We start from the raw sequence: 26,805 nt of genomic DNA on the forward strand, positions 1-26,805 counted from the left end.
TTGTGTTTCTGAAAAATCACTCAGTGATTGGAGGAGGTTGATTTCATTGCCAAACAGGAATTATAGGAGGGAGTTGGGATAATATGCTTTGTCCCAAGGAGTCACCAGTACTTATGAAAATATATTCATAGAGGCATAAGAGGCATCACAAGAATTTTTATGCTTGGTTATGTGCACAAAGTGTTTTAAGATATAGACTCACCCTCTTAACTTGCTGATTTTATCATAAAATTAGAAACATTCAAAACTCTGGTTTTTCTTACTTTTTAATAATTCAAATATTCTAAAAGATCTAATTATTTTCTTGCTATTAAATGAACAAATATGATTTAAAGGCAGTGTTCTATCATCTCTACACAAGTGTATTTAATGCAAAACCAATCTTGCTCGTAACATCTGTGTTTTTATAATTACCCAGCAATAAGTTCAATGAAAATGCTTGTAAGATCCTACATTATCCCTTATTCTCTGGTTACTTGTATATTAATTCTTTTTATCCTTATCTGACCTTGCTGAATCTCAGTTTAAGCTCTAGCAGGCCATGCTTTTAGATATATAAAACCTTATGAAGGACAGACAGAATAAAACCTTGACCCTCAAGAATCTTTATTCAGTTGGGGAGTTATTATGAGGAGGATTTCAGGCCCCTACAACCCTTTTCCTCAGGGACAGTCATGATTTTGTTTTGCTGAGGTAAGTCAGTTGCCATTGAGTCTAGGAAAGTCTGAGAGGAAAAAAAAAGGTTGAATTAATGTCACTGGAATTGGAAGGAAGTCTTTAACCTCTCTCAAAAAATGAAAAGTAATCATCAAAGAGCCTTTCATTTTTTTTTTTATATGATTAGGTAGAATCAGGTGGATTTCAATGCCTGAATCTCTATAGATACAAACCTGAACAGAAAAGTCAGATTCTCTCAGCCTCTGAAGTTTTTTAATCTATTGATTCCCTAGGAGTAGTGTGGTTTTTCCCTGCTTATTAAACTAAAAAGATCTAACCTGTCACTCTGAAAGAGATGGCAAAGTGAAGGAGTTTTGGCTCTGGGTGCTTTCTGCACCACCTCCAAGGGTGATGTCCCTGCAGACAGTCATGGATTTTGCCATGGCCAGATCATAATGGGAGTAAAATCTTAAGGTGTTTTAGGGTTACCTTAAGGTCATTGGCTTAGAATTGAGGTTTTCCATTGATGAAGAAAACATAAAACCAGGCTTTTCAGTTTATTGTGTCTGCCTTCTGCTTTAAATGTTTCACTGTCCTACATCCTACAGAGACAGTATTCTTTTAGCAAACGTGTTTAAGGTAATAATATAGCTTTTTCAAAAATAAGGATATTGAGATAAATACCTCCCAATACCATAAAGAGAACAATAACAACACACAGAACCCTTTAATAGCCATCTGGGTTTTCTGACTTACAGCTTTTGTCATTATTTGCTCCTCTGTAAAGTGGACACAAACATGTTTAACTTCGGCCAAAAGCAAGGTGCAGGTAATAGTACCTTGTACCCATTCAGTAGAGCAGCATCTTCAGACAGAAAATGTTTTGAGTTCTCAGACAGATCTCCCTGGCAATGCCATATGCTGCAGTCAACCCATGCTGGAGCCTGAGGCTGTGTATGGGGCTGGCAGGGATTTCTAGGTGCAGTGGAGATCCACTTATGCTCATTTTTAATGTCAGGACTATTTCCCAATGCAGATCTACAAATCTGATTGCAGCTGTCATATTTTGCCTTAATAAAGAAACAGAAGACAACTCCTGGGGTTTTTTCAGCATTATAAAACCTCTGGGGACTGCATATCTGCCAACAGTTCAATTCATTAGGATACAATATTGAAATAAAGTATAAAAGCTTGAAAATGCATCCTCTTCCACAAAATAATAGCCCTGATTATATTTGCCAGATAAAACAGAAACCAGACCCAGATTTACTTATGTGGTTTAACAGATGCATAGCAAGAGGAATATTTAATTACCCATTTATCAATTCTGAGCAATGCACTGTCTCTATTGCATAGCTCCCATTAGCTCTCTAAAACATAGAAAAGGAAGAAAATAAAGATATTTACAAATATCGCCTGACCAGTCTTGTGGCTCCTCTGCAGCTTGTTGAGTTGCTATTTATTAGTCTTCTAATGCCTTTGTATCTAATTAAAAATTCAGGACAGGCTCTGTAAATAAGCAGTAGACAATATCTGGTCTAAAAAAAGGAACTACCCAGTCATAGAAATGAACTGGGAATACCAGAAACTCCATCTGTCCTGAATAATTACGCATTTACAAATTGTTTTGCACAGTACAATATTTTATATGTTCAAAACAACTGGAATAGTGAGTAGAAGTGAAATATATGTAGGACTTGTATGAAATTCATGGAAACCTATTAATAGAATTTCAAGATTTCAGCAGCTTCTTTCCTCTTGGCCTCTGGTATGATTTCATAAACTCTCTGATTTTAGGGTTTCCACTATTTTCCTCTCTACCAGCATTGATCATTGTTATGATTTAAAAACAGTATGGTTGTTTTACTCCTTTGATCATCAATAATCTTTTATTCCCAACTAGTTCTATACTTCCAAGTATTTCTATAGGTCATGTTTTCTAAGCTCCTTACTTGTTTAATTCCCCTGCACTACCCTGTCTTTCTCAAAATATTGCATTTAAAAGTGATTTTTTTAATTGATCAAGCAGAATGCAGCAACCATTTGACGTAAATTTTTCACAGAGCAACGCAGTGAATATTTCTCCCAAGTTTACACACCACGCTGAGTAACACATCCCAGGGGCGGGTTTTTGCAATAATATCACATTCTCCATCATTTGTGGACTACTACAGCCCCCCAATTTCTTTTTTTTTTTTTTTTGAAAACTACTGATGTTTTTATATTTGTGCAGTTGATTATTTCCTTCCTACAAACTTTCACTCTTAGAATAATTAATTACAAATTTTGAAATGTCCTATTTCCTGTTCCCCAAGTGCATCATGTCCTTCTCGATATAATCCATGTGTGCATTATGTTTAACAAATCTTATACTACTGTATCACTTGCTGCTTTCTTTGTAAGAACTACTCATTAGTTTGTTTACTAGTTTGTTTTAGCTGTGTGCATCCCAATTTTGCAAGTTGGTGAATTTTTGTTCTCATGACTTTTCCATCAGTTCATCCTTTTTTATTGGAGAATCTCATTTTTATTCATGAGAATCTCATCTCATTCACTGGATGGGGCCTTATACTGTGAGCAAAAAGGTGACACACAAGAAATGGTAGTTTCTTAATAAAATATGCTCTCTTTCAGTAATGATTATTAACATGTATCAAGAGTACAAAATGTTTTAAACCCATCTCATTTTTTAAGTGTGTGAAGTCAACTGTAGTAGTTTATATAACTCAGATGATATTAAGTCTCAACATGTGCTCTACTGGAAATACACTAAACTAAACCAATGCTGTTTACACACAGTAGATTTTAGTGAAAAGGCAAAAAAAAAAAAGTAGATAATGTTTATGGACTAGTCAGTTATTCTTATTTCTTACTGCTTGGTCTGTGACTTTGTAAGAAAATAAAAGTTGCATGTAAATGTTCAATTTGGAGAGAAACAAGCTGGTAATTCAGGATGATGTACTTCAGATAAGAGAAACAGAGGGGTGGTTTGTAATATTCCAGTTGGGTTTTTTCAGCTGTTGCTGGGATTTGCTGGGATTTGCTAACTAAGGGACAGAATTCTGACATCTGGCCCTTTGAGTTAATCTTGTATTTCTGCAGTGCGTGCAAAGGAAGAGCAGCAGATAAATATATTAATTTCAGCAAGAGCCATCAGGTCTTAGGAAGCTTACACTCAAACAAGCCTTGTCCTTCTCTGCCCATAACCCAGCCCACAGTTTAAATGTTCAGCTTGGACATGACAGAAAGAGAGTAGTGGAGTTTGTAATGGCCAAATCTCAGCCGTCCTGATTCTCTCTGCAGGCACAAAGCAATCATTGCCCTCAAGGACGAGAAGGTGTTGGTTGTTGGGAGGTATAAAGCTGGAAAAAAGAATTTGTTTTGAAATTGTGTAAATAGAGACACTGAAGGTTTACTCCAGTTTCAAATGCCTTAATGATAGCCTGAAGATCCTTTTGTTCTCTAACTGTTCAATTTTGTATTCTCTAACACCCCTTCTTTCATTCTGGTTTCTCTGGGGTTTTTTTCACCTAAATTTAATTTTGGGGAAGAGTTTGTGGGAGTATAGTATAGCCTTCTTTCCAACATCTCATTAATTTTTCCATTGCCTCCTCCACTGTACCTCAGATTCTATCTCCACCAAAGCACTGGCATTAGTTTGTACTGAAATTCTGCACTGAAAGTAATTGCATAAAGTGTCAAGATTATTTTAGTTCTTTGGGTACTCAAACATTTAACTAGGGTACTCTGGCTGCACCTAGGTTGCTATTAAACTTGGAATCCCTTTTTTGTCCTTACTGTTCATAAAACTTTTGAAAATATACTCAAGCTAAGGGTATTATAGGTATAATTATAGGTAGAGTGTGGGTCTGACTGAGCAATACTGGACTTAGTGTAGTTTCCAGCATGCTAATAAATCATTTGAGGAAGCCATGAAGACCTATTAGTCTCTGCTGGCTTTAAAAAAATATTTGTAGGAAATAGACCAGATTCACATCACCTGCTATGGGTTTGGGTTTTTTTCCTGCCTTCTATTATTTAGATACCATAGCTAGATCAAAATAAAATCTAATTTTGCATATCTGTGGTTATAAACCAAGAGGAGCAATGAAAATCAAACACAGGGTAACTGCAGGAGAAGAAATACATACACAGGAAATTTTTTTCCAAATTTTTATACACAGCAGGCTTGTGAATGCAGCAGCAGCAGGCTGAGTAGTTTTTATGTGCTTTTTAACTTAGGAATTGAGTGATGAGTTTTTGCTGCTTTAAAGTGCATGCAAGCTGCTAATTACTTGATTTTAATTCAAACAAAATGAACTGGTGTGTCTCGTTATATTAAAAACTATGGATGCCAAATGATGGGAGTACTCCAGGTGAGTACTAACAGCTTGAATGACTAAACACTGAAAAAAGAAAGGTTTGCTTTGCACGAGAAAGGGATTTTTTGCTTTTTGCTATTTTACTGTTTATTTCCTAGTATGCAACTCGTTGACATTAAGAGAACATTAGAGCATGTTTTTGAGTCACCAGTGTACTCAATCAGGGTATTGGAAGCTTGTAGCATGTCAAGATTTTATTATTTTCAATCTCTGGTCAAAAATAAAAAGAGTTGATTAGAGAATGGCTCAAGCAGAAAATTAAAGAAAATAGCAAATAGAAGAAACTCAAATTAAGGCTGAAATATAGATAGTTTTCAATGTGGGCAGGATGAGACTGGAAGCACACTTGGGTGCAGTGCTGCCATTTGTGCTGTCTGAGGGGAGATGTTTTTATTGCTGTTTATATTTTTGCTTTGAGAACCCAGTGTAATGGTGGTTATTAGCAGCTGTGGCTCACAGACATGCTGCTCTCCTGTCCTCTTTTGCACCTTTATGTTTGTTTTCCTGAGAAAATGAGAAAAGTTAACTGCTTTCTTCAGTACTTGACTAAATGCCTTCCTTGGCTACAATGGCAGCAGACTCCATGAGGCATACATCGCTGCATTCTGGGTTTGCCCTGCTCATGAGACTGAACACATCATTGGTGCTCAATGTCCAGAGATTAAGGAGCTGGAACTTGAATTAATTCTCCATCTCTTTGCTTGTTCTCCTGTGTAATGTACAGCAGGCTCTTCTCAACTCCAGCATATCTCACTTTCCTTTTTGAACAAAACAGTAATGCTGGCCTTTGAGAAATAAAATGGGTGGGGGTATTTCTGAAGTCAGAATAAACACAAATGTCGGAATTTAAATTCAGATACTTGCCAGAACTATAAAGTAAGGTAAAAATTGGAAGGAGCCGGAAAAAATCCCCAATCTGCTTACATTTCATTGTTCTTTTTGAGAGTAAGAAATGAAAGACAAGAGATATAGTGCATATACAAGAATATTAATATGCAGTTCCTCTTTACATCTCTCCTCATAGTCACTGGTTTTCTTTCCGTTGAGAAATAAAACAATAAATATATCTAGAAAAATATTTTTCTGTTTAGTTAGTAGGGTTAAAATTGTATTTTTATTAAACACTGAGTACTTCCTCATTTATCATTCTAAATTCCATTACTTGTTTCCAAGGAGATAGAAATATGAAGGAAGGCCATCTGAGACTCTGATTTGTAAGGCTGTTCTCTTTAATGAAAATTGAATGTGTCTTATTTTAGGAAACAAAATAAACTTGGAGCCTCTGTAGTAAAGAAGTTGGGACTTTGAGTTTCTCTTCTGTGCAGGCTTACTTTGTGGGAAGGGGATTGTAAAATGTTCAGTGCAGTGTCAGATCATCCTTTAGAGGCTCAGTTCTGTTGTTTTCTGCACTGTGAAGCAGTGCAAGTTCCCCCACCCATCCACCCTTTGTAGCAGTGACTTTCTCCTGACAGACAGGTTTTTTTATGGAGAACAAGAATGGACAGTAAACAACTGGTTTTTCTTCCTGAAAGGAGCTCAGAAATGCCAAATCCTGTAATTGTTCAGTGCACTGTAAATGCTAAGTTCTAACCAGAGATATCTTTCTTGGTTTAATTCTGTTAATAAGATCCTAACTGAACCTGGAGGCAAATCCTTCAGCTGTCTTACCTGAAGTAGTCTTCACCACCTCAGTTGTGTTTCTCAGTCCTGTGAAGGCGAACTGGTAAAGCCTCCAGGAGCGGGTGTCCCCCACCTCCACCGAGCTCCTCTTCCACTGGTAGATGATCTCTTCTCGGGGGTAGCCATCTTATTGCAATGGAAAACACACAATGCTTTGGTTCATAGTCTCTGCTAGGCTGTAGGGTGCTTTGGGGAGTAAAAATACTACTAGGCTATTTCTGGGAAAAACTGGGGAAGCATATTGCAAGTAAATTATAGATATGTTTTTCTCAAGTTACTTACTAGTGCCTTTTACTTAATGTCACATTTTATTAATTATAAATTATAATAGCACTTGAGATAAATTTTTCAAAAATAGGTTTTCCACTTTTTTTGACCTAATAGGATGCAATTTTGCCCATCCTCCAGATGCATCTGCAGCTGGACCAGGAATTCACACCTTGATCTAACCACAAAATGTCAAACTCTTGACTCCAACTACAGCAATAGTAAAACACCCATGCACAGAGAGAAAGTGGAAGGCCAGGACACCTTGATGCTGAAAGTAAAAATTTCTTGGTTTATGGTCAGATATAAGCATAAATTAATCACATAGAGTCCAGAAATTTTATAATTTTTGATAGCAGTTCTTAATGATATTTGCAACTATATATGATACATGTACTGAAAACAAAAAAGTAAAAATCAGTGGAGTATGTCAAATTAAGAACATAACCTTCACTGACTCTAAGTATGTAAAAATAAATTTATAATAAGAAGTTTAGTGTGGGTCAGAAAAAGAAATATTTTTAAGCATGTTACTTACAGCTTGAAAATTCCAGTGGGCAGGAATGGACATCCATTGGGAAGTTGTGTAACTGTAGCTGACACTCAGCATCAATTGTCAGCCTGAGAAGAAAGAGATCAGGAGATATATATATATATGTGTGTGTGTGTAAAGTATTGCTATCTATGTAATTGCTGGAATATTCCAAGCATAGGAAGACATCATGGTTACTGATAAGCAATATTTCTTTTTTGGTTCCACAGACCCTGATCTTCTACTTTCTGGACTGTGTAATACAAGAAGGTATTAAAGTTCTGTTCCTGTGCATCTGAAATGGCAGCATTACTCATGACTGACAAATCCATAGGTAGGTAGATATACAGGTCATCTCATGAGCAGTGACAAATCTTTGTGTCACAACATGCCATAAAGTATTAGGAAAATGTATTTTATGTGACAAAGATTCTATTTCAGAAATGATGGATAGGAGTCCAAATTTAGACATCTGCATCCAAGCCAGCCATCTAGACTCCCTTCAGAGCTAGTGCAGAGGCGCTCTGAGGATACACTTCCTCTCACTCCAAAATAAGACATTCAAATTTAATCAGAAAAAAAAAATGTACCAAAAGGTGTTTGTCTCCACTGAATACTAGGAGAGTCTCCATGCTAACTCAGGTAGTGTTGATGTTAAGCTCAGGTAAAGACAATAACTTTCAGAAATCCTAAATAAGATGAAATGTACCCTCTGGTGTTCCTGCCAAAAACTCCCCATTTTTTCGTTTACTCCCAACCCAGCCATGACCTGCAGGATACTTGGGCTTTGAAAGAGAGGGAAGAGGTGGGGTGAGAGATGGAAAAAGGAAAAGGGTGGGGTAAAATGTTTGTTTCACAAAGTGTCTCTAGGAAAGCTGTAGGTTTCTGGTCTTTGCTGATTCTGGGGTATTTAAATGGTATTTAAATGATGAGACAAACCTGGCTTGTCTCTAGGTTCCTGAATGAAGGTGTTGTGGGCAAATGACCCTGAGTCATCCTGTGGGACACAGTGGAATACTGGGACCACCAAGTTAATGGAGTCCAAAGGCAGCCTTTCTGTGTTGGGGATTTAGGAAGCAATCTAATTTCCCTGTTTCCCTTCCTCTTCTCATTTTCATCATCTTCAGTACCACAGATACTTGATTTCCTGCTGGGCAGGGTGTTCTTAATCCTGGGGGAGGTGTCTGAGAAAGCTCAACCAGCCCTTCTGGATCCCTCTTGAGGACAGAAGTTGATCTGGACTCATATTTATCAGACTAACTTTGATTTGCATTGGATTTCAATTCTTATTATCTCTTCTAGAAATGCAATAGGCAATAAATGTAAAATAACTACAAAATAAAACTCATTTTTATAATTCAGACAGTTGCAACATTAAAAGGTTGTCTCAACCAAAGCTTCACATTTCATTAAAATTATGAGTGTACTTTTCTCAAAACTTTATTTTTGGCAACAATAAAGTAAAAGCAAAATAAAACTTTGATGAAATGTAGTCTAAAGCTCAGATAATCTTATGTCTATCATCTTTGAATCTATAATCTCATTTTACATTTTAAATTCTCTTGAAAAAGTGCTATGTTTATCTATATTTTACATAAACCCAAATATTATATCACATGCAAGAAAAAGTATAAAAAAACAATCTCACAGGATTTTTACATTTAGGAAGTATTATGATCATTTGGAATATGATATTTGAGTTGTTACCTATGGCATACACATAATTATTGAAGAGGCAATTTGTCTTAAAAGAAAAACTATATTCATGACCAGGGAACCTGGACAGGTTGAGCACATCAAGTTCAGATCCATGAAAATTTTGGTGGAATGGGGCATATCCATAGGTTTGAGTTAAATATTCAGAGCTGGGATGGCATAATCTTATTTGTCTAAGATATTTGAGGAACAAATTGCTTTTTCAGGGGGGAGTTTCATCTGATTAGATTGTAATCAATTCAGAAAAAAAAGCCTTTGATGTATGCAGTAGCTCCTTTTATACCATCTACTTAGTTCAAGGATATTTCACATTTATCAGTTTAAAACAATTAAAAAGTAGAAGGGACAAAACAAAATGTAAACCATAAAACATATGTGAAAATGAAGACTAATTGCTATAAAAATGCCTATGTTAATACAGGAAGGTGGCTATTGTGGAGCAAGACAGTACAATATGTAAAAAGAAATAAAACTTCTTATTGTGCCAATATAAAATAAATTTCATACAATTGATATCTTCTAAATTCTTCCCTTTTTCAGGGTTGTTTGTGGAAATATATAGGAAAACCCAATATTTTTCCCTTCAGGTTAATGTCAAATGACCTGAATTCACAGGAGTTTTCTCTTTGGCTTTCCTTAGAAAAAATTAAATTAAAGTTAGGTATAAATACCTCAAAGTGTACAGGACTCTGCCATCATTCCAGATCCTGAGCATCCTGTTAGGAGTGGTTATCCAGTGAGCATCAGCCTTCTTGGAATTCCGGAAAAAAGTGTCTGGTATCCAGATCTTCCCAACCATGTTGCTGTTTAATCTGAGCACTTTTATGGTGCTGTTGAACTTCAGACGTCTGTCATACCACGTTTGGGCGAAAAATATATCAATTGTATATTCCTGTTGTGTTAACCAGAAATACTGATGAAAACACAGCACTCAGCATTCCACAAAACTCCTGATATGCTTTCCTTAATTTCATATGAAAAAAATGGGAGCTACAGAATGTGATACTAGAACTGATAAAACTGATCTCTTTTGGTGAAGTTTTGAGGCATGTTCTACCAAAGATTACTGTTTTAAAACAATTTATTATTTTACCATTGAGGGTAAAACTAAGGTACAAGTGAGTGTTATACGCATCTTTCTAATTCTGTGTCCCCACATCTCAGCCCACACCTGCTCAGGTCGGAGAACAATTATTATTTCCTTGGATCTAGGACAGGAAAAGCTTGAGCTGACTAATTGCCTGTGCCCCCTGGTTGATCTCAGAAATGGTGAAGTTGCTGGAGAAGTTCTAGGCCTTTTACTTATTATCTCGTGGTGGTAAGACTGGTAATATCACTCATGACTGGTTTTGTCAATTTTGTAGCAATCTGGAAGATTGGTTTTATTGTAGTTAAACTGTTGTAAAGCATTTGAGAACAGAGCACACAAAAATGTGAGGATATTAAAGCTATTATTTTTGCATTTGCAGCATATAACTGTTTTCTGACTTGTACAGATTTATAGCCCAGAGTCCTCCCATCCATAATTAAAATGAGATTTTAAAAGTAATATAGGTATGCCACAGCATTAAGAACTAATGGAAGGTTTGTAATGTCAAAATGATGGAGACTTTGTAACAAGGCAAATGGGCAATCCTTTACCTACCATATTGATAGCATTCACAGGGCCAATGCTATTTACGTACATGTCAGTGTGAATTATTGTCGGTTTAACTGCAAGAGAAACAACAAGAATCAGTAACCAATGAAGGTCAAAATCAACTACGTGAAAGTCAAGCACAAGCATGTTACCATGGCATCTCTCCTCTGTGGTTGCCTTACATTTAAATGTGCATATAAAATAAATACAAATTTTCAACAATATCTTCAGTTCAAAATTATTTGGAGACACTTTGGACAAATTCTTGTGTCATTTATGCTATCAAAACAAACTCCCTTATGCTGAGAGAACAAATACTGAAACAAATGTTCGTAGCCTAGAGAGGGTCATCTGACTGAGAGGATCTGCATTTTGTCTCAGGTCACAGCAAAGCATCAAAGCAAAACACTATCAACAAAAGCAAACTTATTTCTCTTATGATGCCTTGCATCACTTGTTTTACATCGTAATGCCAAACACAATGCCACATAACTCCTGTGGCCTGCATAGGTGGCTGTAGATAAGTAACAATTTTGTGAGCCAAAGCCAAAATACTTAAGGCTCTAAGGCAGAAATTAAGAATAGTTGTTATGTTAGATTATTTTGAGATCACTCCATTTCAGCTTTATTCTTCTTATATACCTTGGCTACAGCATGTTTGTTTTTATCCCAGGTGATTTTAGGAATGCTTTACTTCTTTTCTGTTTCTAAAATCTTGGTTTAAGTGATGACAAATTCCTCTGCTAATTTACACTGCATACATACACTGAAGGTTAAAGACTCATGTTATCCTTCACTATGAAAAAATCCTTAGTTTATAAGCCACGATAAACTTGTTGGCTTCCTTCATTAACCTTGCTGCTCTCTGCTTTCCTCTGTCTGTCTACCACATGAAATCTGTGCCTTTTTCTCTAATCTTATTACTGCTGTGTCCTCTTCAGCACAAGTATTGTCTGCCTGCTCTTTGCTCTCATGGGGCTTCTCAAACTGACTGAGATTTTTCCCTTCGAGTTACCTCAGTAATCAGTGGAGAGGAAGATCCCTCCAAAAGGTGATTGAGTAAAATAAGACTTCCATTCAGAGTGCAGGCTTGGCTCTGTTTACCTACACTGGCTGTGGGAATCATCTGGGCACATTGGCTTTGCTTGGCTGCAGCTATCTTTTGTGAACCTCCTCCTCTGTGCCCCATTCTGTCACCTCCTGCCCAGTGTGTGCTAACCTGCTGTTGTTGGAGGCTCTGTATCCATCACGTCATACAAAGATTAGGCTGTATTAACCTCTTTTTGGCCTTTCTTTCCATTGTATTATTTGTGATTCTCTGACAGAATCTCTTAGGTACAAAAAAAAAAGGTAACTTGTTTTTTCTTTCCCCAGAAGTTTAATTCTGAGCATCCTATGCAGGTATATCATCACAAGCTGCCTGATTCAGCAAATTATAACACTCTTATTAGGCATCTTAGGATAAATTCAGCCATCTTAATTTATGCCAGCTTCCAAAATCAAGACTAATTTACATGCCTCTGATGTTTTTCTGCATTGCATTTTAGTCTTGTAAATACTTTGAGTGGATTCTGCTTCCTGAGTAGCATAATATGATATGAAAATTCCTTCTCTTTACTGCTTAATCAACAGTGATCTAAAACTAAAACCAACGTACCTCCTATGTCAGGTCTCAATTTGTTGTCATATCCTTCCAGCAAACCATTTAAAATAAGAGTCACATCACTCTCATGGACTTTGGGAGTCAAAACCCAAGTCTTATTTGAAGTGTAATCTTCATAATCATCATCTCCCTTTTGTGTGGAACTATTAAAGAAAAATGAAGAAAGGAAAAGCCTTGAAAAATACAAATTTGAAGGTTTCTTTCTTTAGAAGAAAACACACATGCATTTTAGATTTTAATAATACTATAAAAACATTTTTTAAATTTCCCATTTTTAAAATTAGACTCCCAGTAAAGATGCCAAATTACAGTTGAGGTTACAGTTCACTTTATCAGCATTTCCTTTTAGTATGGTTGAGATCACATTCTGTTTGTTCAGAGGAACAGCAGTGCTTATCACCTTTGTCATGGCTATTTTTTCTCCCATTGACTCAGGTGGGTCCTGTTATGAAACAAATCTGTCACTTGGCTTATGCAACTCTCCACCAAAATATCACTTATTATGTACACATTGCTTTACTTCTGTTAGAATGATTTGATGAAACACATTACTGACAAGAGCAATAATTATATTTATTCAGACAAACTTCTCATGCAGCTTTTCTCCACTCTGATGAACTGGAGCGTATTGTGCATTTGGATAGTTGAGCACAAATTTTTGCCAAGGGTTTTCCTTTTCCCTTTTGCTAACCGCAACCCACAGAGGATAAAAAGTCTGGCTGCTGGGGTTTTTCTGCTCCTCAGAACTATGACAGCAGATCTAATTTAACCTGCTCAGTACAGTAAAAAAAGCAAGTTCAGAGTCAGAAATGTGTAGACTAGTCTTAATGAATGTTTTGTTTCCCCAAAATCAGTGCTTCCAGTTCCAGAGGAGAACATTGAAACTACTTTAGAATATGATGTAATCAGATATTTTCATTTCAGAATGTTAGTGATAATCAGCTGAACAGTGCTAGGCAACTGTATGGTTTTTTGCATAATATGCCAGTGCCCTTCTTTGTGACAAAGTTTAAACACTGCTGGCTAGATATGGAATATCTTAATGATACTGCAAATATCTTAAGCCAGCATATAGAGTGATAGGGTGAAAAGCAGAAAAATTCATTATTTTCCAGTTGCAGCTAGAATCTGGAGTGGGAAAGAGCACAGAGAAACAGATTCTCATGGGAGCTGGATCTTCTGCGTGCCACACAAGATTGAAAGAGGCCCAGCTGGCCATGGCCATGGGTGCAGTAGGGAAGGGACCATTCCTCCCAGAGCCTGAGAGCACCATTTTGTTAAGAGCAATCTTCGCTCAGCTGAGGTCACACCCTCCCGTCCCTGCAGTGCTCTCCTGCTGCATCCAGCTTGTACCACCCAGAGTGGCCCAAAGGCTTTCCAGTGCTGGTGTTTGGGAGCTGTAAGCCAACTGCACAAATACAATCTCACTAGGAAAGAGGCTTTGGGTTCTTTCTTCCCCTGGGCACAGCCTGACAGGGAAGAGCTGTAGCCCTTTCTGCCTCAGTGCAGGACGCTGCCTCCCAGGAGGTGCTGAAGGCACAGGGACATTTCAAGCAGCCTGAGACTGCACAGGGCTGTGGCAGCTAGCAATGTGCAGCATGGAGAGAAAGCTGGTCTTGCTGTGAGTTGAGCTTGGAAGCTGCTGATGAGTCTGATGTACACCTCTGTTACATGTGCTGGGTACAGGCACCGACTGCAGCCTCCAGGCACTGCCCCACCCTCGCTGCAGCAGTCTGGGAGCTTCCCAGGTCAAGAATTGGCAATGCAGCCTCAACATTCTGGCTGCACAAGCCTGGACTTATAGTGTTTTATTAGGAATCAAAAGCAAAGTTTTAATTGGCAATATGGTCCATAGTATTCTGCTGGTACTGACAAACAGGCCAATTTAATTAAATTGAGAGGATTTTTTTTTTATTCAGTTGTCTGGAGTTCAAAGATCTAATTGTAATTCAGAGAAACATAATTGAAACCAAATTCTCTCTCCTGGAGGAAAGGAAATACTTCTAAATAAAGTCTTTGCAAACAGAAGGCACTAGATTATATGTTTTCAAACTATGCAAAGTGAATGAAGAAAAATAACTTTATTTATAAAAAACCTTATTCCTGTTTTATAACTAATTAAACAACCATTCTCTCAAAAGAATATGTTTTTCTGAATGAAAAAGAAAAATAAAAGCAGTCTTTCAGAAAGGCAATATGTTACTGAATATCAGTGCAATGAAAAAGCTTCAAAGCTCAAACCAGCTGAGTAGTAGAGTCTGGTCCACTAGACAGTGCAAGATTAGAAGTGTGTTTGTCTAGAAGTTCTCTCAGATCTAGAACAACCTAACCGAACAGCAGCCCACAGTAACTGAAACTTCTATTCCTTCTTGGAACTTATTTGTATGACAGAAACAGCTGTTTGTTTGCTCATCTCTCCTCTCAAGCCATTTTGGCAGTCCACATCTCCAAAACCAGCAAATACTCTATGAAATCAGTGGGAGATGGAGGGAAAACACAGCAATGTATCTGGGGGAAAAGGCTACTGAATTCCAGCTTTTATGAGAATTCCACAAGGATCATAAGTGAGCATGGGTATGCAACTGTCTGTCTGTGTAAACCTGCATTCCAGCCAGAAAAATCAGAGGTGCTTCCCTATACAAATGAGCAGAGCTTTAGCAATGCAATGACATTAATACAATGAAAATTATAATGACAAAGCCCTTTTCATCTCCTTAAGATTTTCAGATCAGTCCTTCTGATTATATGGCTGAAATTTTTCAAGTGTTTTTAATGTCCAACCCAAATTTGTTAAAGCTTAGATTATACCCAAATGCATATTGAAAACTATTTTTATTTTTCTGACTGCTAGAAATTTTCAAATCTAGTAATATAGCTATGAAGAGAAACACATATTTACCTATTTGAAGATTAAACTTTAAATTTTTGAAGGTTCATCTTTCTGATACTGATACAAAATCTCACCATTTGAGATGTTCCACTGTGATATTAATGCCACTGCAAGACGTCTGCAACACTGCTTTGCATAAATCCATACATTTCCTTGCTAGAAAAGAGATTACTTAAGAGGGTCAGAACCCAAGCTTGAAACTTCAAGCCATAGAGTAATTAAAGTTGAAGGCACTTTTGGAGGTCATCTGGTCCAATCCCTTCTCAGTTTGCCATCTGAGTCTGCATGTGGTGGCTCTTATGGTAATCACAAATATAGATATATATCTATATGTGTGTAACCATAAGTGTTTAATATGCAGGGGGTTATTTGTATGTATTAATTTATTTGAAATATATCTTCAAAAGGCAGGAAGAGGGCAGAAATTGCTGGTGCTAATAAGCATTTATTAATTTAGATCAGATTTTCTTAATAATATATGCAGAGATCTATGAAATGGTATCTCACTCTACAATTATATAAAAAAATCTCATTCTGCCAATGAGTATTTTACTATGTCAGGGGCTAAACTAGTGTTTTTTATCTTCCTTCCTAAAAAATTTCATAGTAATCTTAATCCTGCATTGAAGTTGTTGCTCAATTTGTAACATTTATAAAGCTCTTTTGAATGCTCATTGGTGAGGAGTAACTTTAGCACAAACTGATGTTGGTGCAAACTAAGTATTCAGGAACTTATTCTTCAGATCTTTGCCAGTGCATTTGGTCCATACATTTCTTTGCAATACTCTCTGGGCAGCATTTAATCATTTTTGGTGCAAGTGTAATCCCTGTGGGCAGAGGTACCCACTGCAGGTGGAGCTGGGGTCACCAACCAAGGGAAAAAAAATTAATGAAATGATGCTCACTTCCATTGTTATAGCTTCCTTTGTGGGCCCCTTAGTACTAAAGGCATTATTTCTATACTGGAAATGCATTGAAATTGTAGTAAAGGGTGTCTCTGCTGGGAAATCACTGATACCTTAGGAAAACAGTTTTTTTCCATCTTCCTTATTGATCCTTCTTCAGAAGACATGGTCAAATCCATTACTTAAATGTTTCATTAATGTGCTGATACACCATTCTCTTAGCAGACCAAAGCCACAGAAGTCCACATTATAGTTTGGGAATATATATTTTTTTTTTTATTAGATCTATCATGATTTCTTTTCTTTTGTGCTTTCATTTCCTGGAAGTTAATTTGATGCCTACGTAAACATAATCTTCACTTTAGTAAAACTTAACAAAAATGATATTAATAGTATATAACTGTCTTACATTATTATGCTTTCAAGCCTATTGGCTTAAATTCTTTAGTTCAAAAATTAATATAGGTTACTCATTTCAAAACTACTCTGTTTTAGTTAAGTCCTAACGTAAAGTCAACACTATAACTTTGGATGATCTCTGCTGTCATCTCTATATCAGAGACACTCTAATGTGAGTTCCAGGAGAATCATATGTAATGCTTCTTGGAAAGACGCTAGGTATCTACAAAGGTAGAGATAGGCCATGCACTATTTAATATCACAGACAGCAGCAATAATTTTACAGTCTAAATTGGGGGATAGATTGGGCACATCTTGTTTAAGTAGTGAGCAGTAACTCTCAAATTATATCCCTTTGAAATAAGGCATTATTTCCTAATCCATAAAAATGTGACTTTCACAAATTATTACAAGGAGTAGAAGAGAAAGGAACTCTTCTCTGGCAGAAAAACCTTTCACAGCTGGTCAGTCTTTCAGCCTTCAGATATGAGGTCATATATTAACTCATCAAAATCTCCATAGTTCCAGTGACTTTAAATGAGATGCCAGCTTGTACCTGCTGTGGCTCTGACGTCTAATTTTTCAAAATATACAAAATTAATTTTAACTATAACAAAGAATTTTGTTTTGAAACTTCCCCTAATTAATTGCTAATATTGCATTGTTGTTTACAAGCAGAATGAGAGTAGCCACTAAGTGCTTAAAGGAAAAGACCTTAACACTATTGAATAGCTAATGCCTAAATAATTTAAATCTAATGAAAAATTTAAGTTTATTTATCAAAAAATCTGGGAATCTTCGTATTTTATACAAAGTAAGCTACAGAGCTATCTGCAAAGGTTTAATAAACTATTTGAACATAAACTGAGTTTTCTATTGAAAGCACCAATGTTTTCTACATCTAATGGAAGAACTGAAACAAGGCTTGCCAGTTCACCTAACTGTTTAACTAGCACTGTTTAATTTAATGAAGAGCCAAATTCAATTCATTCTCTGATGTGCATAAAACATTACCTTATTCTATAGGTCATACATTATTCATGGTGGTAACAGGGTCAGTGGGAAGGAAAGATCTATTCCAGGTTCCCAGTGTGGGTACAGAGATGCTGTGTGCAGATGTGACATTAGAATGTGGAGATAGCAGATGTGGAAGAGAAGACAGTGTCTCTGGAAATCTAACCGTGTCTAAATTCTCCCTTGCTGACTCATATTTTTTGATTGAAGCAGAAAATGTTTTCACAAAGCTGTGCCATGGATTCTCTTGTCCTGTTTGTGTTTCCGTTCTGTCCATTTGTGTTGTTTAAATTCCAAGGCTATGTGCAGAACTGAGTTTCTTGCCATAAAAATGGCACCTATTTTCTCTTTTACTATTAAATGTTCCTCACAAATACCCAACCTGCAATTTTATTAGGACTGCAAATCATGTTATGCAAAGATTAATCTCTTCCCAAATAATTTCCCACATCAAAGCTGGAAACTCAGATGCTTTTCTTGGCGAGGAGAAGATCCAGACAGTTAACACAAGCTCCATAACAGAAAATTAAGTTGAAAAATTTGGGCTAAGAAATCACTGAGAAACTGTCTTGTACTCCCTTCACCTAGATTTGTGGTGCTTCTGCAACTCCAATTCTGGATGAAGCTATAATGTTCCAGAAGAACCTGAAATCCTGGATTCACAGTTTTCAGCAAAGGCTACAAGGATGTATGAGCTGTATTTTGGCCATTTGTTGTAGTCATATAGTAAGGGAGGCCAAGGAAGTTCACAGGAGGAAAGAAAATAATTTTGACCTCTATTCAGTGGTTTGGGTGTGGTGGATTTTAGGTAGGTCATCTGTAGAAGATGTTTTGTTTCCTAGGCACTGCTTCTGCTGCAGCTATCATTCCATGTACTACTCAAATTATGTAATTAGTTGAAATCTTGGCCTGAAATGATTATTTAAAACAAAGCAAAGGTAAATTTTTCTGTTATCCCTAAGTCACAGAGGGACTGAAGCACATATGAAAATAATTATTAAAATAATATTGCAGTTCTCATAAAGAAATAGGTACAGCTGAAACGCTTAGATTATGGGACTGAGCACACAAGTCTCAAAATGTTTTTCTTTAAGGGTCAGAAATTACTAGAGGAGCACAAATGAATGCTCCCAGCAATGAGTTCTCAGTCATCTTTACTGAACATAAAGGCCCCAAACTGCCAGCAATCAGTCATTCCTGAAAACTGTGCCTGCCCTGAGATGTAAAGGCCATCTGGATTCCTGTGAGCATTTACACTCTGTTCCCCTGAAGAGCAGCACCTGGCAGCGCAGCACCTATGGATCATGCTGTGGATTTCACAAGCTTTCCTGTAGTCATTCAGCAGCTCCCAGCAGCCTCAGTGATGCTTGTCAGACATTTTGAGCAAAGCAGTCCAGTTCTTAAACCTCTTCACAGACTTCTAAAATATTATATGGCATTGGTGGTTTTGTATCAGTGTCTGTAAAACTGTCAATCATAGCAGGCTGGTTTAGCTTCCAGCCCTTTAATCTCTTGCCCAAGACATGCGCTCACATTAACTACTGCACTTAAGATGTAATAAGTTTTAGCTATTTGTAACTATTGTTAAAACCTCTATTTTCCATATTTTCACATTCAGCTGAATTTGGCTACAGCAAGTGTTTATAAAGAAAGGTGTAAAATGAAAAAATTAACTTGGTTTATGTTTTGTTTCGTTCCTGTCAGTTCATGAAAACACTTTTTTAAAAAACCCTTTGGAGCCCATTTATTGAGAGTGCTAACAATAAACCTTCTGGTTTGCAGTATTTACAGTGTTTTCTAGTTCACTGTGCTGAAAAATTGTAGTGCAATTCTTGCATTGCACAACTGATTGGATTCAAGTCGTGAGTGACTATGAGGGTTATTGTCCCTTTTGAAATATTTCTAGTTGCAACAATATGGGCTCACAGCCAGTTGTCACAAAAATTACCAGAAACAGAGAGCAGTGTTAGCAGCTCTGGCAAAGAACCAGAAGCTGAAGTGTAGCACCCAGTCTAGGATCTGTTTCTCCAGCAGACCATTGAGGTATATTGTTAAATAAATTGATAGTGGGTATACATCACCAGGTCTATCAGAACAGATTGGTGTTATTAACCAAAGCTGAATTACACCACAATATCAAACTCGTGGGTATGGAGAGGAATTGTATTGTACCCCGAGGGAGGACAGCGAAGTGTAAAGAGATTAAGGAAACTTTAGACCAGTAAGGAATAGAAAGATAATTATAGAAACAAGCATACATCATTCATTTTGAACAGCCTGAGCTTGAAGTGCAGCATTTTTAGCTACTAGAGCTCTGGAGGAGTCTCAGATGTGATCAGATGATTCAGATAAGCCTCCATAACTTAAGATGATTATTTCAATTTTTTTTTGAGCTGGAATTTTGTATGACTGTGTTTCTTTCTATTTTATTTACTGGAGGTTATATAATCTACTTCTGTATCTGTTTTCACTGTGGTCATAGATATTTGTGTTAGCAGTGAGCAAAACATTAGAAAAAAACAGAAAAGGGAGAAATAGCTGCAGCTATTATTCTGCATCAGTTGTAGGGTTAGCTTGAGTTGATCTGCTTTATTTGAAAGTATCTAGCTATATTTAAGTGTAAAGGGTTTAATCTCGGAATACATGAACCTCAGAAGGTTTCTTTTTTGTTTTACTTTCATTTTTTGCCACTCCTCTCCCATCCCATCCCCTTATCTCCTTTTTCAATTTTTTTTTAACTATTCTGTGCATCTCTGAATTTGAAATCTAAGGAACTTGGAGCATGATTTTTACCTGATGCTATTACTCAGCTCCTGTAGATTGCCACTATAGCTAAAAAATCTCAAGAGAAGGAGTAAACCATTACTGAAAATGTGATTTGACTCGGTCAGTTTTAGCTTGAGCTCACTATTTTTTCTGGCTGTGTTTTATTGTACATAACTGTCATCTGTTAGTATTCCATGTGGTATCTCTTCCCCAATGATGTACAATGCTTTTATAAATTATTGCCCTAAAATCTCACTATAAATTAAAAAGCTCAATTCTCTTCTCAGTGAGTAAGATTAGGAAAACATGAATGCCCTCCAGCCATCTATTTAAAAAACATTAACTCAAAACCCCCAAAACTATTGCTCAATTAGACTTGAGAAATCAAAAAATAGGTTCTTGTTCTGTAGTACCCTATGAGGCACTCATAGTTGTGGTTTTTTCAAAATTCTTGCACAATTTTTTTTCTGTATTTTGTCTGCATGGTAATTTCACCCAGAAGGAAGTCACTTCTGGAATCAGTCACTCATGATGTAGTCATCTTCTTATCACTATCTGTCAGTGTTTAAAAACAAACATGTGAGGTGCTAGAAATGTCAGCAGTTTTTCTTATTGAGTAGCAATCTTGAGCATTTTTTTTCAAATTTAAAATACTCTTTTTTTAAATTGGTCTACTATCATGAGCTGTAATTCAAGTTAGGCTGAACATAAATTCATGTTAAGCTGAGTATAAATCCTTATTAGAATTCAATCTATCAGGGAGTGTTTTCATTCTCATCTTCTCCATCTCAGTACTCAGAAGAGCTCTATAATGAAGTGTTCCTGGTGTCGGGCTGGGAGCCAGGAACATGGAATGCTTACCCCAGCTAAAGGACCAGTGTTCTGCTTGCTGTGCTGAGCCAAGTGATATCTTCTCTGCACGTGAGTGTAAACCATTTTTACAACATTAATAAACACATAAATATCCCTTATTGTTTGTGTTTGATGAAGACGGGGTATGATGCTGAACCATCTCACAGTGGAGGAGGAAACAATCCCTAACCATTCCTTAGGGAATGACTTTGCATTGTGGTTACCAGCAACATTAAAGCCGGTATTGTTGGTAAAGCAAGTGGGTCAGGTGAGTCCTCAATGTTTAGGGAGCCAGCCAAAAAAAATTGAAACTAGTATAGGCTTATTCTGAGTCTATTAATAATTCTTTCTTCTCTCAGATCATGGAAGTATCATTACTGGAATGTTTTTAGATAGAAATACATTTGAATAAAGAGCTGAATGAACAGAAAATAGCTGCTCAACACACGTCTGTAATCACATCATGATGTAGCGAACTCATTCACAAAATAAGAGTAAGCAAATGGTGAAAATTAAACTGGTTTTTGTTGATTCTTTTTTAAACAATGCTTCTGATTTAACTTCATTTTTAATGCATGGTAACCAATAGTAACCCATGTGTTCCCACATAAACCGACTTATATCATGCAAGACGCTGTTTGCACTCATGCTCATAAAACAGACTGTGCAGAGGTGGATGTGGAATTTAGTTCTGATAACAGGGTAGATGTGTGATACATTAAGAATGTAAGTGGCAAACTAACGTCTCTATGTCAGCTGAGTAGGAAAATCATCAACAAGTGTTCTGCAATTCCCCTATGGGATTTATTTGTTTTGATGGACTTTCTTTGGTGGTTGGTACTATCAGGATGGCTTCATGTCAGAGTCTCCTTAATCCTGTGGGACATATAAGCATGCCAGCTTCTGGGTAAGGACTGTCAGCACCTGTGCTCTAAAATGCACCCAGGCAGGGTTTCTCTGCTCACCCCATACCCTGGAGAAAAGGAGGCTTAGGGGGGACCTTATCCCACCCTACATCTCCCTGACAGGAGGTTGTAGCCAGCTGGGGTCAGTCTCCTGTGCCAGGTAACAAGGGACAGCACAAGAGGGAACAGCCTCAGGTTGCAGGGGAGGATTAGGCTGGATGTTGGGAAAAATTTTTTCACTGGAAGGTTTGTCAGGAATTGGAACAGACTGCCAGGGAAGTGCTGGAGACACCAGCCGAGAAGTATTCAAGCCACGTGGATGTGATACTTGGGGACATAATTTAGTGGTGAACGTGGCAGTGTGGGGTTAATGACAGTGCTCAATGATTTTAGAAGCCTTTTCCAGCCTTAATGATTCCATGATCCTGTGCCTTTACCCTGCCATGCTGCATTCCACTTCTCCATGCCTCTGCTGTTGTAGTAGCCTTGTATTTCTGAGCACTGCGCAGTGATGTCAGTAACTCATTCTCCATGGAGTCATGGCTTGTTATTATTGTCTAAATAAAACTCAGGTTGTACCATACAAGAAGTCAAATAAATTAGCCATAGATGCCTGGTTAATTAGATAAATGGCTGTGGCAGCTAAACCAAGTAAAACAGAGCTGTGGGCAGGTCAAGAGGAGTTCAGACCCTGACAAGCTCTGTCCTGAGGCTGTGCAGGCTCAGTGCAAAGCAGTGCCTGTGGTGTGTTGCTGAGCTGCAGCTGCAGTTCACACATGGTGCTTCCAAAAATCATCACATAAATTGTGATGCAAAGCTGTTGCATCTTACTTGCCTATTTATGCCCCACTTTTCCAGAGACAATTTCAAAAATAAATGCTGAAAATTTTCTAAAAAGCTTGCTTTGGATATGTAGTCCATAAAACGAAAATCTCACTATTCAACTATATTGAGCTATCTCACTATATTCATCTTTTTATGCAAGAATTTCAGAACCTTTTTTTTCTGAAAAAAATTGTGAATTATTTTAAAAGTCTTAACTAATAGATATGATGGTGAATCTGTAATTTTATTTTAGTGAGAAGAAACTGTGTCTGGGCTCACTTAGTGTCTTATCTTTTTTCTTTTTTTATCAATCTCCAGTAAGTAAAATGTAAGGCACATAACATGCAAATTCTACCTAGCTCTGAAGTTTTTGACGTTTGAGTGGGCTCTAGGCATAATGATCACTGCAAAGCCAATCTTCCCATCCCTTGCATTTGAATGCGACTATTAAAGCTCGTCAAAACACCAGGAAAGTAGGAGCAATTTCTATTCCATACACATACAAACATATATCTTCCAGAATTATTTTTTTTCCTCCAAAAATATTTTGACATATCTTTTTTTACTCTCATCAGCATTATATAATTTTACTTTATAAATTGTCATTGCTCTGATTATGGTCAGAGTTTTTCCTTGTAAAAAGGAACGAAAATTTTACAGAGAAAGATAGAAACTTCTTTTATAAGTAGATGTTATTCAGGGCTAGAGAAAGGTGGGTGCCTCATAATTGGAAAAGAGAGCAAGAATAAGAAAAATAACCAAGTATGAGTGGGTTTGATTAATGTGTATAACTGGCTACAAGGGTCAGTCGTAGTATGGCTGTAACCATAGACATATTCCAAAAGCATTATTTTGAAACACTGCATTGGGAGCCAAGTTTATCCAGCACTATTACCAATTTATTTCTGAAATTTCTGAGTTTATCCAGCACTATTATCAATTTATTTCTGAAATTACTTCTGGAGAGAAGTAACCATGTTAAGGTCTAAGAGATGTAGACTCTTGTAGCTAGAGTTTAAAAATATGTTTAGCAATGGAATAATACAGGGTGCTGAATATGCTACAGAGAATGACAAAAAGTCCAGAAAGACATACAGAGGTGAAAATATTTCCTTCAGTTTGAGAGATTATCTAAGAGGATTTTCTTTTTCCTTGCCTCCTCATCTCCTGCAGCTCTGTACTGTGGCTAAGTCAAAGGATCCACTAAATGTGCTGCAGAGACTGTTTCAGTTGAAAACCTGTGTTCATGTATTCAGGCCACAATGTCCAGTTCCTCATCAGGTTTCCTTGGCTCCATCAGAGCTATGTAGAGCAGCCACTATGGCACAACAGCAAGGAGGTTTAAAGACCAAGCAGGGATGGGCAGATGTTTCCATCTGGCATTACCAGGTCATCTTGGATTAGCCCATGGCCAGCTCTGGGGCCTCCTCGGAAGAGATGTAAGCACCAGTGGGGTCATTTATGGAGATTGTATTTGTGAGCATTGAAGCAAGGTCCACAAAAGAATTTAGGGGAGCTGCACAAAGTATCGTGGAAACTCAGAAAAGGCTCATTGGCAAAATGCAGAGGGTTTCAGACCCCATTTTCTATGATACAGAGGAGGCACCATGAGGCTTCAGAGATTTTGTTGGTGGTTTGTAAATCTTACCCAAACTGCATAATCAGGAACTCTTTAAAAACAAGAGCCTTTCCAAGACTTGAGCAGATGCTGGTAGGACCATCAGGTGAGGATGGACACCTGCAAACCCCTAAAATTAATGGGAGATGAGCAGACACTAAGCATGAAGATGTTTTGCTAATCATAGCATATCTCCCATATGGATAAATCCATCTTCAATTTCCCTTGCTACAGATCCAGCAGCTTTTTATAAGCTAGAGCCTTATGTGGAATAACTGACAGAGTATTGACAAAAAGAAATTCCACTGGAAACCACTGAAGTAAAACTCTGCATGCAATTTATCCTCCTGAGATCCTGGGGAATTTGGCAAACACACCTCAGGATAATTTGTTTAATAAAAAACAGGTGCTATTCTAAGCTCTACAGTTTTACAGGACAGATTACCAAAGAAATAATTTAGAAGAGAGGACATAAATGGAATACATTTGCTGGCAAATGTTGCATTTTTAGCTTATATCTGTCAGATTTTCCAGGATTATGCTTTCCATACTGCCAGCTGCTCAGTATTCCAATCCTTGTGCAGAAAACCATGTTGGTAAACATTTAAACACAAATGAAAGTGTTTTCCTGGATAAAGGCTTGAATGCTTAAAACCTTGCAAAACTGAAGCCCAGCTTAGCTGCCTCAGCCTGTTTTCCAAGGTGTCATTGCAGACATCACATCTTTGTTAAAGAAATACATTGTTTACCTAGCTCTTGGAATTGCTGCTCGTTAACTAAAATGAGAGGTCCTATTTAAAATATGCACTATTTATGATTGGAGGTAATTTGACTATTAAACTTCTGGACTTTTCATTAAATCCTTTCATTACTATTTTATTGAGGAGCTCAGAACATTGCATATGCAGGTAATGATTGCAGATAACAAATGTTTCTCATTTTTTAGTCTGAATATATGTTGCATTGAATTTAATCACGTCTGTACTTATCTGCTATAGAGAGACAAAGAGAGAGCCTTGGGGGTGGTAACAGAAGAATTTATTTTACAGATACAGTACCTTTCCTCTTTCTTTTTTTTTCCCTTTCCTTAATAAATTGTATAATTAAAGCTGCTCAGAATTTTCCCTTCTAGTATTCACCAAAAGCCTTCACATACTCAGAACTTTTTCAAAGTTACCATAAGAGATGAATTTCTTGGTTTCTGGCCAAAGATTAATTTTATTTCAAAGCCTAAAATAAAATCCACTTTTTGAAATCAGTAAGGCTAAAATTATTCCTATTTCCTTTTAATATCAATATATATATATATGGATTGTTTTCACACATATAATCCCTAGATGACGGAATAGTAAATTTTGGAACTCATTATAGAAATAATCCTTATTAGAAGGTATACCAGAGTAAAAATTGTTGGCTATTAAGAGGTTAAAATGCTATTAAGTGGGTAAAACAGTGGTTAAAAGTGGTCGGATATTAATAGCATGTAGTTGGAAATTGCTTAATTTAATTTCAGAGCAATGAACTGTCCCTGGAGGTGCTGTTGGCATGGGTGAGAGGAAAGATAACTGTCCTCACCTGGACAAAAGACCTTAGATTTACAACCTTTTGTCATAAAGGAGGCAGAGCTGTGGATCAGGATCACAATAACCAGTGCACAGAAGAATATTTTAATGTTGTTCACCAATTAAATATGGATTTCAGAGCCTATTAAGTTGTGCTGGACATGGAATTTAGGAATTTGGCCCAAAAGATTTGTCATGACTTTAATCTCATGTGCTACATTAGAGCCTTATTAAGGCTTTAAGTAATTTTAAGTGCATGCTATAAGTCCTTAAAGCAGCTTAGTGAGATTTTTTAGCATTTCCTTTAGAAACCAGGAAATAAAATGAGAAAAGGCATTATTGATGTGCTGTTAATTGTTCTTGCCCCAAAGAGCTTACAAATATCCAATATGTTTATTCAATACCACGTGGCCTGTGATAGTGGTTAATTATTTGGCTTCATTAAAAGAGTAGTAATATTTGTAATTGTATTCTAAGGACCTCCAAGTATTTTACTGCTGGTAACCTTCCCCTCTTCCAAATTCTCACCTTGC

General features: G+C 37.0%; 1 protein-coding gene across 1 annotated transcript in view; it reads right to left on the minus strand.

Annotated features, from left to right (window-relative positions):
• GABRG2 (gamma-aminobutyric acid type A receptor subunit gamma2) overlaps nucleotides 1-26,805 on the minus strand; it is a 61,914-nt gene that overhangs the window by 25,159 nt on the left and 9,950 nt on the right. The window contains exons 2-6 of the mRNA XM_039701581.1: nucleotides 12,531-12,679; nucleotides 10,880-10,947; nucleotides 9,906-10,126; nucleotides 7,525-7,607; nucleotides 6,708-6,845 (exon numbers count right to left, since the gene is read on the minus strand). Of these exons, the coding sequence (XP_039557515.1) occupies nucleotides 6,708-6,845; nucleotides 7,525-7,607; nucleotides 9,906-10,126; nucleotides 10,880-10,947; nucleotides 12,531-12,679 (659 nt within the window). The remainder of the gene's footprint in view (nucleotides 1-6,707; nucleotides 6,846-7,524; nucleotides 7,608-9,905; nucleotides 10,127-10,879; nucleotides 10,948-12,530; nucleotides 12,680-26,805) is intronic.

This window comes from Passer montanus, unplaced genomic scaffold, assembly GCF_014805655.1.
Source record: "Passer montanus isolate IOZ18808 unplaced genomic scaffold, ASM1480565v1 scaffold15, whole genome shotgun sequence".
In the NCBI taxonomy this organism is placed as follows: Eukaryota; Metazoa; Chordata; class Aves; order Passeriformes; family Passeridae; genus Passer; species Passer montanus.